The sequence below is a fragment of the Crocodylus siamensis genome, chromosome 5, assembly GCF_052110815.1.
Source record: "Crocodylus siamensis isolate JL-2025a chromosome 5, ASM5211081v1, whole genome shotgun sequence".
Taxonomy (NCBI): Eukaryota; Metazoa; Chordata; order Crocodylia; family Crocodylidae; genus Crocodylus; species Crocodylus siamensis.
In genome coordinates this window covers 132,894,468-132,909,705 of record NC_143399.1, presented here as the reverse complement: position 1 = coordinate 132,909,705, position 15,238 = coordinate 132,894,468, and the positions used below count along the sequence as shown (strand labels likewise).

General features: G+C 42.9%; 1 protein-coding gene across 1 annotated transcript in view; it reads left to right on the top strand.

Moving 5' to 3' along the window:
* Window positions 1-15,238, top strand: part of FYCO1 (FYVE and coiled-coil domain autophagy adaptor 1) — a 77,153-nt gene that overhangs the window by 449 nt on the left and 61,466 nt on the right. Inside the window, exon 2 of the mRNA XM_090046348.1 lies at window positions 14,392-14,576. Within this exon, the coding sequence (XP_089902474.1) occupies window positions 14,519-14,576 (58 nt within the window). The 5' untranslated portion in view covers window positions 14,392-14,518. The remainder of the gene's footprint in view (window positions 1-14,391; window positions 14,577-15,238) is intronic.

The following is a 15,238-nucleotide window of genomic DNA, read 5'->3' as shown; positions in this document are numbered from 1 at the left end:
CTCGCTCAACTTTTGGGAAGTTTCACAAGTTGGCAAGAGTCAAAGTTGTTTCCTAGCAGAATTTCCAGCGTGTTGTATAATCTGGTTGCCTCGTTCAGAAGGAGCCTACAATAACCAGCTTCTGTCAGAGCAGCTGACAATCATTTTTCATGCGTGGCTTAGCCCATTTCAGGAAGCAGCATAAACAAGGAGTGAAGATGTGTCACGCAATGGATTATCATGCAAGATGCGAACTGCTATTTCAAGCTCTTGCGCTTTTCTCCCTTCCTTCCTGCTGCCTCTGTCTCGTCTGTCCCTGCTTCTGCATCTGGCTCTCTCTCTTTCATGCTGTCACCCTGCTCTACCCTTAGCCTGGGAAGCGCTTTCTCTAACAGGACAATACTGTAACCTGTATCTGGACTGTGAACTCTCTTGTGCAGGGAACTTTTTTATATTCTGAAAACGCAAATAACAACAGCGGCATTTCCCCCAAATATGGCCTTTTCTTCAAAATCCTGAATTCTCTTTAATCGCCCACAATCTTCTCTTTGGAAGAGAGTTGTACAAATTCCCTGAAAATGCAAGTGAGTTTGGATGACTGCAGAAAACAAGGCAAATGTAAAGTGCCACACCAGCCCACCCCCACCCTACATTTCTAAAATGCTGACATGTAAGTATTTTTCAGGGATCTAATCCTACTGTCCTTGTTTAGGCAAATCTCCTGTCAATGACAGTGAAGGTTTTGCCTGAGCAAATACAGCAGGGTTTGTCTCCAGAATATATGGGCATGTAACTGTAGCACCCCAAAAATACTTGTCCCGGTAATTCGTGCCTGAGAGGTGTGAAAAACTGGCATCATTCTGGGATGGTAATCCCTTTTGCACTTTGGGTCCTTGTTAACTAGAACCCCCTTTTGCAGCTGGCCCACATGGGATAGAGTTATATTACCCATTAGGAAAAGAATCGGGGCTGGTGAATTCATCACACTTTGAACAGCAGATTGGGAATTTATGCCCGATTCTCCTTTCACAATATTTTAATATCCAAGAAACTCCATAAAGTTAGCTTAGAGCTGTTATTGATTGCATACAGGCTTGTTTAGCATATAGAGTTATTCAGGAATAAATACTGCACTTTACACTCATGCCCTACCTTCGTCTGAATTAACTTTCAAGTGTAGACAGGTACCACAGGAGAGGAGCATTGAGCCCTTAATCTTTCTTATTCTAAAGCATATAGTTCTGCAGTTTATGTAATTCTATGACTATATAAGTTTTCTTATTATCACTTCATCATTTGAGATAGATTGGGTTTTCCTTCAGTTACACAAAAAGTGAATCTATATAATCAGTAACACTACATTGTTTGATGAACTGTATTTTTTATTTTTGACTCATCATAAGCTGAATATTTAATGAAGAAGGTAAAACAACTTCCAGTGGGCAGTTTATATTTTAAAGATGAATAGATTTAAGAATAAATGTTAATTACCTAGCTATATTACTATTTAGAAGAGGGCCGCCTTGAAATTTTCCAGTCATTGTAAAATATTATATTTCTTTGAGGAATATTTGCTGTTGTGAAAAGTAACACCTAAGATTACTAGAAAAGGAAAAGATTACAGAAAAAGTGGCTTTATATGGTGTGTGGGTTTTTTGTTTTGTTTTTTACTTTGTTCGTTTCACGGTTTCCTCTACATTGGTGGTTCTCAACCTTTTTAGACTCAAAGCACCCTTTGTTAGATCTGAGGCACTCAGAAAATGCCTGCTTAGTTTTAACTTGTTTTATAACTACAGAAAAATAGTAGAGCAGTTCTCCTGTTGCAAATAACTCAGAAAGACCACAATGGGACTTAGGAGGACTTTTAACACTAGGACTTTTAACACTAGAAGGAGTTCCTATTTGAAATCTCTGGATTTGTGTTGTGACTCACATTTGCACACTTAACTAACATTGCCACAGCACCTTGGTTGATAATCACTTCTCTACAAAGTCAGTTGGATAGTCATGGCACATGAGAGTCCTTTATACAGGGCCTTGGTGTGCACCACTTTGGACAGTTCAATTTACGCTGCATCTTTAAGATCCTGATCTTGTAAAAGTTTTATGTACGTATTAAAGTCTTTTCAGAATCAGTCAGTAATGCTGCAACCCAAGGGAAAAGACCCATTACAAATTCAAACAAATGGGATTGTAAAGCCAAAGGAATCGACAGACTTCAAGGGAAAGTTGGTATCTAAAACTCAGGTTTTATTTTATAAGTTGATTGGATGTTGACATTTTCATTTTAAGAGAATGCCATTAAGTAAAGATGTTAAACATCCTAGCCTTTGTTATTAGTACAGTTTAGAGTGCTAAAACAAAGGGACTATATTAATTACATCAATCATATTGCTAATATCCCATTATAATTAATCATGGCAATAATTAATAAGATTATTATTTATTGTATTAATAAAGGCTTAATAGTTCATTTACTTGGTTATATTATGTATAATCAATATAAATATATTTCTTTTAATGAACAATGAAAGGAGACTAGATCTTTCAGTTCCACTTTGCTTTCTAAGCCAGTCATATTTAGGTTCTCATGTGTGGTCACTCAGCTGTTTTTCTGGATTCTGAAAATTGTGGAGAGGTAGTTATTCATGTAAGTCTGAAGTCAGGCAGAGGGTAAGGCACCGCTGCACCTTAAAGGCTGAATTAGAGATTAAAATTTACGGAGAATATTTAACTCTAAATAGTAGGTTTTGATTTAAATATAATATAAAGGGAAACACGTCCATTAGTAATTAAATTGGAGGAAGAGGAGAACATAGTTCAGCCAAAATCTCCAGAACTGAATGGCTAGGGACAGAAATTGCACGTGAACCGGTATCAGTGATCAGAAACTGGTTCAAATCTGTAATGCAACAGAAGTTCAGAGCACATAAACCACTTTCAAAGTGGCTGCAACTGGTTTAAGATAAACCTGGATGGATATAGGATCAGACTTAACTGATTTAGATTAAGCTGGCTTTCTCAAAATGATCTCTGTTTAGACAGATCACAATGGATCCATATCACATTGAACCATGGGTCCAGGCCAACCTAACCCAGAATTAAGTTGTCTGTCTGGCCGTCTAGTCAGAGAAAATGAAGTGATAACCAGTCTTGTATGGATCCTTTTCCCCAATGCCTTTGCATTTTGATTTTGTAATCCAAAACAACAAATAAAATGGAAGGCCACAACTGACCACTACTGGAAAACCTACTGGGACAACAGAGTGCAATGGGAGCAATTCATACTTCCTGACTTTACCACAAACGCATGGAGTTGTGGGTGGAAAGACAGAAGAAGAGGGCTGCTAGTAACCTTCTAGTCCTTGTGACAGTCTGATTCACTCCACACTCAGAGCTCTTTGAAAATCTGTCATTTGTTAACTTCCTTCTAATATATTGCTTCTTACTTACCAGGCTTATGCTCTGGGAGGTTGGGTAGGACCCACACTTGTAATTTTTTTACTATAGCTTGCTATCAGTTTTTTGCAGAGTTCTGTATAATATAAGGAGTATGAACTCGGGGCCCATTCATCATGTCCATTGCCATCTTCCTGAGAGCACACAGACATTTCCCAGAGTCCATCTGACAATATTTCAAGGTATTAAATAGTGGCCAATCTTTCAGCACCTCTGAAATTCATTTTTGGAAGGGTATGCTATAGCGACAGTAGATAGTTGAGTAAAAATAGTAATAATGACTCTCTTCTCAGCAAACAAAGTGGGTATCAATAGTTATTATTTTTTCTTTTTTTATAATATCCAAAAGTATAAAATATGTCATTACAAAGAAATAGGCTCCAGTTCTCAAGAGTGGCTAATGATCTTGGGTGCTTTGGTCTGTCAAAGCCTAATGTCAAACTCTGGAAGGGAGCCTAAACAGTCACCTGTAGAAAATTCAGTCCAAGTTATGCTGTGTATGTTTTACCCTTATTAGCTTGTGTCCTACTAAAATGGGACAACGCATAGAATATGCATTCATGTCTTATAATAAGCAACAAATAGTCTATAAGCCCTTTTAAGGTATCTCAAAGTGGGGCACTCTGAATTATTAGTAGGTGCTTTCAAAAAGGTGGGCCACTTACCACATCTATCTGGGTATCTTTGTGGCGTGTGTTACTACAGTATCTCATTGCTGACAATATGGTCTCTGCATCTGGAGAGCTTGATGTTAAAAGTGGACATGAAGTAATAAAGGAGGTATCAAAGTAGCTAAGTGAGGTTAAGAAAGAGAGATCAGGTTTTACAACACGATAAATCAGGTAGTTACTCAGAAAGGTTTGTGTGCATCACAGTAAAGCAAATACTCTGACTCACTGTATAACCATTATGACAAACACGGGTCCGAAAGCTGATTTAGTGTGATGAGAAGGTAGTGGCCTTCCATAAACAGCTCTGAAAGGTATGCCAGGTGAAGGTGGTAGTATGGAGGTATGTATAGGAACAGTACATTGGTGAAGTGTGGACAGCACAGTGATAGCATCTCATATGAGCTGAGGTCAAATGAACTTGCTAAGAGTAATACCAGTGTAGTTCCTTCAGACAAAGAGCCTTCTGCTCTCTATAAACTGGCTACTTCCTCTAGTATTTAACCTCTCTCATCATCAAACAGTGTTGCCTTTGTCTGTTTGCCCAAAAGGGTAATTTTGCTTATTACTTAATTTTATTACTGGGATGAGGAGCATTAGTGACAAAACACTGTACGTTGCAAATCATGGAGGGATCATTATAGTATAGCAGCCTTGTTTAATTTTTTATTTTGAGAGGTTTTAACTTGACTTTGGACTTGGGAGTATTGGGCCTGTTTCAGTGTGGAAGCATAAAAATGTTGTGGTTTGTTGTTTTTTTTCCTTTTTTCCAACGTTCTTCCACTCACCGTCCTCCTCCATGGTGATAATGAGATTCATATAAACTGTACTCCACCCTGTTTTATTTTACCAGCTGCACACTGGTACCTTTAAAAATAAAAAAGACAAGTTATTTGGGTGAAGAAACTGCAATTCAGATTCTTCCTTTATAATTTTTGTCCTGTATTTGAATTTTTAAAATGGCAAAAATTATACTTTGGATAGATGTGTGTGTGTGTATGCAACAATTATTGTACTAACTGTATATATATGATGATAGTTGTGCATGTAGTGACAACACTGTATATTGTCCCTGAATAGTAGTTTCATTCTTCAGTCATCTGTTTCCTTAGAAGATAAGATCGTGGCCATGAAGTTGTATGTTAATGGAAACAGTTCTTAGCTATTAACAAAATATTCCTGTACAATATTCTGTTTAGCAGTTATACTTTGGCATGTTTCATTTTGGTAACTGCGTTAATATTCTGTGATATTTTTCAGTAGTCATGGTTTTTTGTGTGCACACGTTTCTGCAAGAATCTCATTTTATTAAAAAAAGGATAATCCTGAGTTCTCAAAGAGCATGTGGGGAAAAGCTCATTCTTTTATATTTTGTCTGCTTCTCCAAGGCCCAACAGGAGTATAACAGCCCAGGGAACTTATTTCTGTAACTGAAATCAGCAGATCAGATTGTCTTACTGAACAAATCCTCTCCCTTTGTTTTCAACCAATTTCACCCACTCATTCTACTTTCTTCTTGAGCAAAATCGTGCTTTAAAATCCCTCAGATATAATCTTTCATTGACATGCAGACTTAAAGCTGTTCCTGCATCAGCATGCCTTATTTAGGTACAAGGCAGGGCAAGACAACACCTTAAAGCTATCCTGACCTACCTTCTACCTGACTTCAGACTAATACGCCTAACTACCATGCCCTATTTAGCGAAACAGGCATTTTATCAGAAATCTTATTATCTTCTGTTAAAGCATAATGGGATGAGTTTCCCCTTTTTTGTGAAAAGGGTTAATGTTACTATCACTATTGCAGTTTAGCTCAAATTCTTAGTAAAAGCCAACAGTGTTCATTGGCAGACAAGGTTATTTGGGTAAATGTGATATCTTTTATTAGCCCACTGAGTAGTTGGAAAAATTGTTCTTTGCAAGCTCTCTTCAGGCATAGGGAGAGTCTGCTCATATTTATCTGTTCTCTAGGGCTGAACAGAAGCCAATGCAGGTCTGTGAAAATATAAATGCTTGGCAGGGAAGATCAGAGGGGATAAGAGTTAATGCTATGTCCTTAGAATAACAGGCTGCAACCAACACCCCCAAAACAGTGTTAATTAGCATTTGTAAATGTACCAAGAAAATTGAGCAAGCAAGCTGGAGATAGTTATACCATCCCCCTGAAGCAAGATAGCTTCAGAAAAATAGATAACTGTTTGTTTCCTTTAGTGTCAATGTTTTTACCATGGAATCATTATCATGAAGTATTTAGCTTAGGGTCTTCCCAAGAGTTAAAGTTCTTTCCCTCGCTACTTTCTTCAGCATTTCAGTGAGATGTCTGTTGGGTGACGTTTCTGCATTCCTGTTATTTGTTGTCAGTATGTTCAGACCATGGTAACTAGATTTTTGTGTAACCCCCAGAAGTGGCCTTTGACATTAGAGGTCACAGGAATGAATCTTGATTACCTGGTTTTAGTGGTAATAGCTTTAAAATATTAATGGGGCCATGGGCAGAACAAGGATTTTATAAAAGGAGGTGCAGGACCAACAACTGGTGAGGGTGGGTGTACCCCTGTTCTCAGGTTCCCTCTTCCCACCAGGATGAGCCATGGGAGGAGCAGTCTGGGACTTTTTTTAAGTCCCCAGATCAGGTAAGAATCTTCCCCATGCTTTTCTCAGCACCCACTCCCTTCCCTTTAGTGCTCAGCACCTTCCCCTCGATGCGCAGAACCTGTCCTTTCCCATTCACCCTCTTTCCCCACCTGCCTCTGCCGTTGTACAAGCTGCTGTGCAGTGCCTTACTGCTGGGGACAGGGGTAGTGGCAGGCAAGTTCCCCCTCCCTGAGCCCATTCCCAGGCTGGTACGGGGGGGGAGGGTCAGGCAGGGGGGAGGACCTGTCCATTGCCACCAGGGCTACTGTCCCAGCTGGAGCAGGGCAAGAACAGCCCTGGAGCTTCCCCTGCCCTACCGTGGTAACAGTGGCAGCAGTGGGCAGCAGAGGAGGAGAATAGGAAGGGAAGGGAGATGCCTCTGACCACAGAGGGGAAGGGAGAGGGGAGATTTCTACCTGATTCAGGGTCTTAAAAAAGTCTCTGGCTACTGCTCCCATGGGGTGATCTGAAAGGTGGGTGTGAACGCACCACTGTGTCCTTTTCGGATCCATCCTGGAATGGGGCTAATCACTATAGTAAGAGGATTTGTTTTGGCTCCTTTGGCACATGTGACAGGATTGAATTGCCAGCAGTGAATATGTAAAGGTTTTGCAGTATTAACAGGGTCTGTGTGATGGGTTGCCCTTGTTCCTGTCTGTGAGCAAAGTATAAAGGAATATTAGCTTAAGATAAAATGACACTTCGGCGGAGCCCCCCCCCCCCCATTAATGAACTTTGTCCAAGCATTTTGCTAGTATTATGGGGTGAAAGCAGGCTTGTCTGTATTATTGATGTAATTAAAAACCCATTATATTTTTGATGTTTGGGGGCATCTTCAAGGCTTGTGTATTGTTCGCTGCTGGCAGTCCAGGGTCATAGTCCTAACCTTTCCCGCTGCACCAGCATTGGAAACACTTCTGCTGCCATAGGTGCTGACAGATAAAAGGGGTTGTTGTTTTTCAGAGCACAGTTCTACCATGAATAGGGTTACCATATGTCTGGTTCAAAAAAGAGGACACCTGTCAGGGGGGCACCTCACTTCACCCAAAGCCCCCTGGCACTGCCAGTGCCCCTCACTTTCAACCTGCAGCTCCTCACCAAGCTGCTGCCCCTCACTTCTGACCTGCAGACCCCTGGCCCTGCCTGTGTCCTTCACTCCCAACACACAGTCCCTCATCCCCCCCAGGCTTTGCTGGTGCCCCTCTCTCCAAACCCACAGACCCCAATCCCTGTGCTGACCCTCACTCCTGACCTGCAGACCCCTGGCACTACTGGTGCCTCTTACTCCCAACCCACAGTCCCTTTCCTCCCACCTCCCCCAAGTCATGCTGGTGCCCCTCACTCCTGACCTGCAGTCCCCTGGCACTGACAGTGACCCTCACTCCCGACCCAGAGCCCCCTTCTCCCCTCAGCTGGCTCCAGTTTGTGCGGGCAGTGACAGGGCGAGTCCAGTGCTGGCACGGGCAGGAGGGAAGAGGGGATGCCTGTGGCAACTCCTGTCCTGGGCTGGGGACTTCAGCACCGCACCAGGCACTCTGGCCACAACCCCCTATAGGCAGCATTTCCCAGCTGGCCCAGCCCCATGAGCACAGGCACTGACCATGGTGCCACCAGCATGGACACAGAGCTCCCTGCTGCCCTCAAAGGGTCTCCTCACCCCCTCCCCCTCTGGAAGGGCAGGTGCCTGCCCCTCACCCCTCTAGCCTGCTATAGCCCCAGCACCTGGACAGTTTCCCCCAGTGCTGGCAGCACTGCCCCCATCACATACCCATTCCCTCCACACACCCCTGCCACACAAACAGCCCCCCAGACAGTCCCCAAGCCCTGGCCCTCCAACCCCTGTCCCCCACAGGCTTCCCTGCATCCAGCTGCCGGAGCTGCTTCCATGACCTGCCTGGCTGCATGCCAGCCGCATGTGTGTGTACGTGCAAACGCGCATGTGCCCACTGCCTCCAATCGCCCTCACCCCATTCCCACCAACAGAGCAGAGCAAAATCCCAGACATTGGTTCATATTTCAAAAAACTGCCTGGATGGAGATTGAACTGTGCTCTGAAAAAGAGGGCATGTCCAGGATAATGCAGCTGTATGGTAACCCTAAGCATAAACAATATGCTGTGGATTTCCATAGTACCTGTATGGAGCTAATCAAGCTACGCTGTCTATATTCACTCCTTTTCTTTGTTAGCTGAAGCCCCTTCTGGTGTAAATCCTTTCCTTTGCCAGCCATCTCCCTGTTTAATTGTCAGGATCAACCACACACACTTGTATTTATGTCAGACAGACAGGAAACATAGCTTCCTCTGTACCTCAGTAGGCACACCTTAATGCATGTGTAGAGACAGTGGTGAGCTGCTTATCTCTCTCACTCTGAAAATCAGAGGCCAGATTTGAGTTGGTATAAATCAGTGGAGGAGGGTTGGTCCCATCTTATGGCATTAGATTAGAGGTATTCTGAAGTGCCCATATGCACCAAAATCATCAAAAGCATACTCAGATGCTAGAGTGATGAGAGCAGGCTGTGCCTGTCTATCCTGTAATAAAATTATAGTGTATTAATTCACTTCTTACAATCCTACACGTCAGATAATTTAATGCTTCCATAGTAGTAGTTCTCAACTTTTGTAGACTCAAGGCACCTATCTCTTGTTAAACTCAAGGCACTGCTCCTATGCCAAGCTCTTAATTTTCACTTGTTTTTTGGACTACACAAAAATAATCAAGCAATTCTTCTGTTGCAAGAAGCTCAACAAAATCACAGCTGGTCAAAATGTTTTTAACATTATAGGTTCCTATTAGAAGTCTGGGTTTATCATGTTTGCACACCTGATATTGTGCAGCACTTCATATCACCCTTGAAAGGATCTCAAGGCCCTGTGGTTAAGATTCACTGTTACATAGGAAGACAGGAGTACAAGTAGTAGATTGTATCCTAAAACAGTTAGTGTGAAAATTTTGAGTCAGTCTGAGGCAAAAAGTGACATGACATGCATGTCTCTTAGAGACATTTATGGTCCCCTTTGCTAGAGTGCCTCAGATATACTACATCTAGGTGCCTCAGATATACAGCCTTGTGATACCGTGTGAGAGAGGAAGTGTAGCTATCCCCCTTTTCCCCATTCCTCCATGGGGAGCTGAGTCAAGGGAATATAAGTAGATTCTTCCCTTGCAGAATAACCCAAGCTAAATCATCCCATCAGCTTCAGGGTTCTGTTCCCATGCATAACCCTTGGACAGATAAAACCTGGAAAGGGACAAACTACAGCTTTGTGGCACCTTTTCCCAAACTCCTGAGACTTGTCTGTGGAGCTTGGATCTTAAGAAGCAGTGAGCCAGGAGTCCAGCAGTCAGAGGGCGAGTCACCTACAGGATGTACAAGGTGCTGCTTCCTGCTGGCTGTGAGAGAACAGGGGTCTGACTCTGCCCTTCGTACCTTCTTTGGAAAGGCTTTTGCTGTTATACTTTTTGCAGTGATTGTTTTGCATCATGTCTCCTGAGCTTTGGAATTGTGATTGTAGCTGCCCCCTGCATCGGGGCAGGACAGGAGACTTCTGGTGATCCCTTTCATCTTCTACCTTCATGCGGGACAAAATGCTAAGTACGTGACTGACTTGCAGCAGAACGCACAGTACCACTGTGGCAATGCCTAGAACGGAACCCACGTCTCCTGACTCCCAGCCCTTTGCATGTGCACTTTGGATGAGAAAGCAAGCAAGCAAGATGCTCTGTTACTGAATATACCCTAACCAAACTCCCCATGTGACCAAGAAACATGGAGATATCATTTTATGCAATCATTAGGAATAATTATATATGAGTCATGAGAATAAGATTTTGGTAGTATGAAATGAAAGCTAGGCTTGTTCTCTTTCTGAAAATGTCAAAAGATAGGTTGATTTGCTTCTGTTCTGACCTGCATCAGTTTTTGCTGGAGTAATATTTTTGGCTTCATTGGAGTTACTCTTGTTATATACCATGAGGAGGTTAGAATTAGACCACTAAAACAGAAACTCAGTTAAGGTAAACTGGTGTAGCCCCATTACCATTGATGCAGCTACTTCAGATTACATCAGCAGACATTCTGGCTCATTTTGTTTATTGATGGTGTTGCAGCTTTTACATTGCCCTGATAATAATGGATGCCCAAAGTGGCAAAGGTATATGCTTGTCTTAACTATTATATATTGTTGAATTGTTTATGTAACATCACAAGTATGCCAGGGCCTTCAGAAAAACAACTTCCCATCCCCAGCTAGCACACAATAAAATGCATCAGTTTGGTAACACAATTAGTGACTAGGCCTGTGCGAGTAGGCAGCTGTTCGATCCAGCTTTGGATCTGGCTGCTTCGGATGTCAGTGATCCGATCTGGAGCTCCAAATTGGGTTCCCGTTTCGATCTGTCTGAAGTGGCTCCAAAGCTTTGGAGCCGCCTTGGAGATCCGGCCATAGGGTATAATAGGCAATCAATGAAATAGCTATAACTTTGTTTTTTTTGTCTGATTTGGATTATATGTGCAGGTGTAGTAGCCTCTGTTGAGAGCATGAAGCATGCCAAGTTTCAAGAAGATCGGTGGGGGGGGTATGGGGGGAACTGCACCCTAAATTGGTGAAAGCAAAACTCACGTTAAGGCCCAGCAGGCTGAAAACTGCAGGGGTGGTGGCCCCTGCTCAGGCCACAAAGCCTGCCAGCTGTCAAGGAGATTGGTGCAGGGCTTCTGGGTTTTGGGCTCTGCACCTCTAGCTGCTGATAGACAAAACTCATGACATGGGTGCTTGTGCAACAGTGTGTTTTGGGGCAGCTGATTATCTGTATTATTTCCTCACCTGAGTTTGTAGTTTGTAGGTGTTAATCATTGCTCGTTAACTCATTAACACCTACAAAACCACAGACTAAGGAGACCACCCCAGCAGTTTTCATCCCACTGTGCCTTAACACACACAGGGTCATCTATGTCACAAGTTTTTCCTGTCAGCAGCTTGAGGTGCAGTTCCCCCCAAGCTCCTGCACCTATCACCTTGAAACTTGGCAGGCTTTGTGCTCTCAGCAGAGGCTACTACCCCTGCAAGTCTAATCCAAATCAGACAAAAAACAACAAAGTTATAGCTATTTCATTGATTTCCAATTATACCTGTGGCCGGATCTCCGAGGTTGCTCCGAAGCTTTTCCGAAGCAGTTCGGAAGCTCCGAATCACTTTGGAAAGCCTAAAGAAGCCAGCGCTTCAATCCAGATGTGCTGCTTCAGATGCTAAAGCGTCCGAAGCTCCTCTGGATCTGAAGCATGGTCCAAAGCCTCACGCAGCCCTATTAGTGATGGCAGTGGAAATCAATAGATGACAAAAGTTGGCTGTTCTGAGAAATGCCCTCACAAGATTTTTAGCCAGAGTGCTGGGCATAGGACCAACCTACACAAACAAGTTATCAACACTTATGTTTTAAGACGTGTCAGCACTGTGACTCATCTGAATTCTTCCAATGCCTTCTGGGCTTTTTCTGTCTAGGTATTCTAGGCATTTTAAGAATGAAAGAGTGCAACACATCCTCAGTTGTCTGATCCCTTGGGTATTCAAATGACAACTTTAAAAACCCCCTAACTTTCAACTTCTGGTATCGCATAACAAACTGTTGTCTGTAGCATTATCTAATACAGTACTTCTGTACTCTAATGTTGTCTAAAGCATTGTAACTTGTAGCTTATTTGTAACTGTTGGGGCATGATTTTGTTTTTTGTAAAGCTTTATTTACTACAGGGTATATATAGCAGGGGTAGGCAACCCCCAGCACAGGTGCCAGAGTGTGGCACTCAAAGGCATTTTGCTTGGCACATGCCTCAGGGCAAACAGCAGCAAAGGGGCCAGGGCTGCATAGTCACAACAAGGATTGGGCCCCTCATGACTTCCCCACCATCCACCCCTGGGATGCCAACAACATCTTACAAGTTGAGGTCACAGGTGTTTTTGGCAGTCTGCCCAAAAATGTTGCTGACCCCAGGTGTATATAATGACCATATTTCCTGTGTCCTAGTAGGACACAGTTCTCCCTGCCCCATTCTCTACTCAGCTGTCTCTGAGCTCTGAGTGTGCCAAGGAACCCTATTACGATCCTGTATCTCTGCTCTTAGGTTTGTTACAGCAACTGCTTCACTTATCCCAATGAATTTAGCTACCCAAATGGCTTTTGAGCATGTACTTTCCAAGGGGGTTTGGATAACCAGGGCTGTTATCAATTTGTGCACTTGTTTAATTGGCTAACACCAGTATTTGAGGTGCTGTTATACTTAAACTCCTCATTGTTATAAATATATTAAAATATATCCATATGGTGTCAGATTTTCAGAAACTTCAGCATTGTAGGTGCTGAGATGTTTGGAAAATCTGGCTGTAAGTGTCACCATTGGAGCTGCTATTTGCTCTTTTGGGAAGCTGGCCTTGAGCTTGGTCCCTAAACAGAAGCTGAGACCTTTAGGAATTTCTCCCCAGTTTAAGACAACAAGCAAATCTGACCCTTTGTGTTTATCTAGCTTTGTAAAGTGCCTTGATATCTATGGATGAAAAATTCTGCAAGGTGTTGCATGTACCATTATTATGATTCACTTGTCATTATGAATGGAACAGAAAGTGGGATACTTAAAAAAAACAAAAACCCTATCATCCAGGGATGCCATGCAAACTTAAAATAACATGTTAGTCTTTCCATCAGGGGTGCCAAACTCACCTGGGGGCCCAGGTTGGATATGAACCTCAGGCTTCCTTGCAGGCTGGATCCAACTCAGGCACAGGGGTCACTGCCATGGCCAGTGCAGTGGTGGTAGGCCCAGTGGTAGTGCAGGGTCTGAGGGCCATGAGGAGTCCTGAGGATGGGGCCCAGGTGCAGAGTGACAGTTTGGGGATGGCAGCTGTGATCCGCGTTCACCACTGAGAGCCATGGCAATAGAGCCAAGGGGCCCAGAATTTTGCAGCAGCCCATGCCCTGCAACTTCCAGTGGCCTATCGTCAGCCCAGCAGGCTGGACACAGAGGCTCCACAGGCTGTATGTTTGACACCCCTACGTTACACAGACTGGAAACTGGATATACTAAGATCTGACCAGACTTGCCTTGAGTTTTTGGACTGCAGCGGTTATCAGTGATTTGAGCAGATCAGACTAGGAGTGTCATGTGATCTCAGAGGAGGGAATCAGACCTTATTTCACCTAGAGCAGAACTGGTCATTCTTGGTAGTGTGGCTAGTAAAGCTGAGGCTCACTAGAGGGAATTAAATACGCTTATAACAGTGTTCTCACAAAGAAGTGGTGTAGCATAGAGTTCCTGCAGGGAAACAATCATGTAATCAGAAATTCCTTTGGATCAGAAACCCAACTGTCTAGACTCCCAGGTTGGAGCAGCTGGTGAGAGGAGCCTCTGTTGTAGCTCTATTGAGGGGGTGAAACTTGTTGCCCGAATTGCCTGGATAACTTTGATAATGGGAGGGAGGGGGTAACACAGAAACCCTGAACACAAAGGTTAATTAGAAAGAAAGTAGTAAGTTAGGGCTGCTAGGGGGAAACCAGCTTTACAGAAACCCATTTAATATTTAAAACTCTGAAGTGCCACAACTGAGCATGGGTGCATTATTAGCATCAGATTATATATAAAGAAGATCTTCTACTTCCAGAGCTTCAGATTCTACAAAGAAGACTGATCTTTACCAGCTGAGTGGTCATCATGGACATGGAATCTGCTGTTTCTTTGTAGATGGATGAAAAGTTTAACATCATAGGCTTGCAGCCCCTCTGGTTTTCATGATGGCAGCAACCAGTGGAGAAAGCCAGCTACAGAGGATTATCCGGGATTTGCAAGGTACGCTGCCTGTTGACAGACATGATTTTACAGGCCAGTCTGCATTCCTCATGTTTTTGCTATTTTGGCACAAGGTTGGTTTGTTTATAATTGTCTGAAATCTGTGCATGGCATTTATAATTTGACATGTTTGTTCGGTGTTGATGTAACTCTTATCTCATATTCTGCATGAAATTTACTCTGCTGTATTTAGGATATCAAATTGTGTACTGTATCAATTTTATAATGAAAAACATCCCCTTGGGATTAGGATTCGCTGTCTCTGCAAACAGTAGGCAGGATTCTTCTCTTACACTGGTATAAATCTGGACTATCTCCAGTAAAATGAGCAGAGAGACAGTCCTGTAAAATTAATGTAAGTGAGAAATCAGAACTTTCTTTTCCGTGTTTATGGATCACAGATAGTCACAGGAACAAAAATGTTATTCAGACAATGAAGTTAGGCCTCCCAAGGTACGGAAGAATGGGAGAGAAGACAGGGAAAATTTTGCCTGAGTAATGAAAGACGGGTGTGAGGAGGCAGAGCTATGAAAGATGGTTTTGTGGATAAGACACAAATAAATTAGGAAGTCATTGCTGTTTTCCCAATTTTGTCACGGATTTCCTGTTCAGACTTGAACTAAGACATTTTCAAAATCAAACAATGGTTTTGGATATAAGGT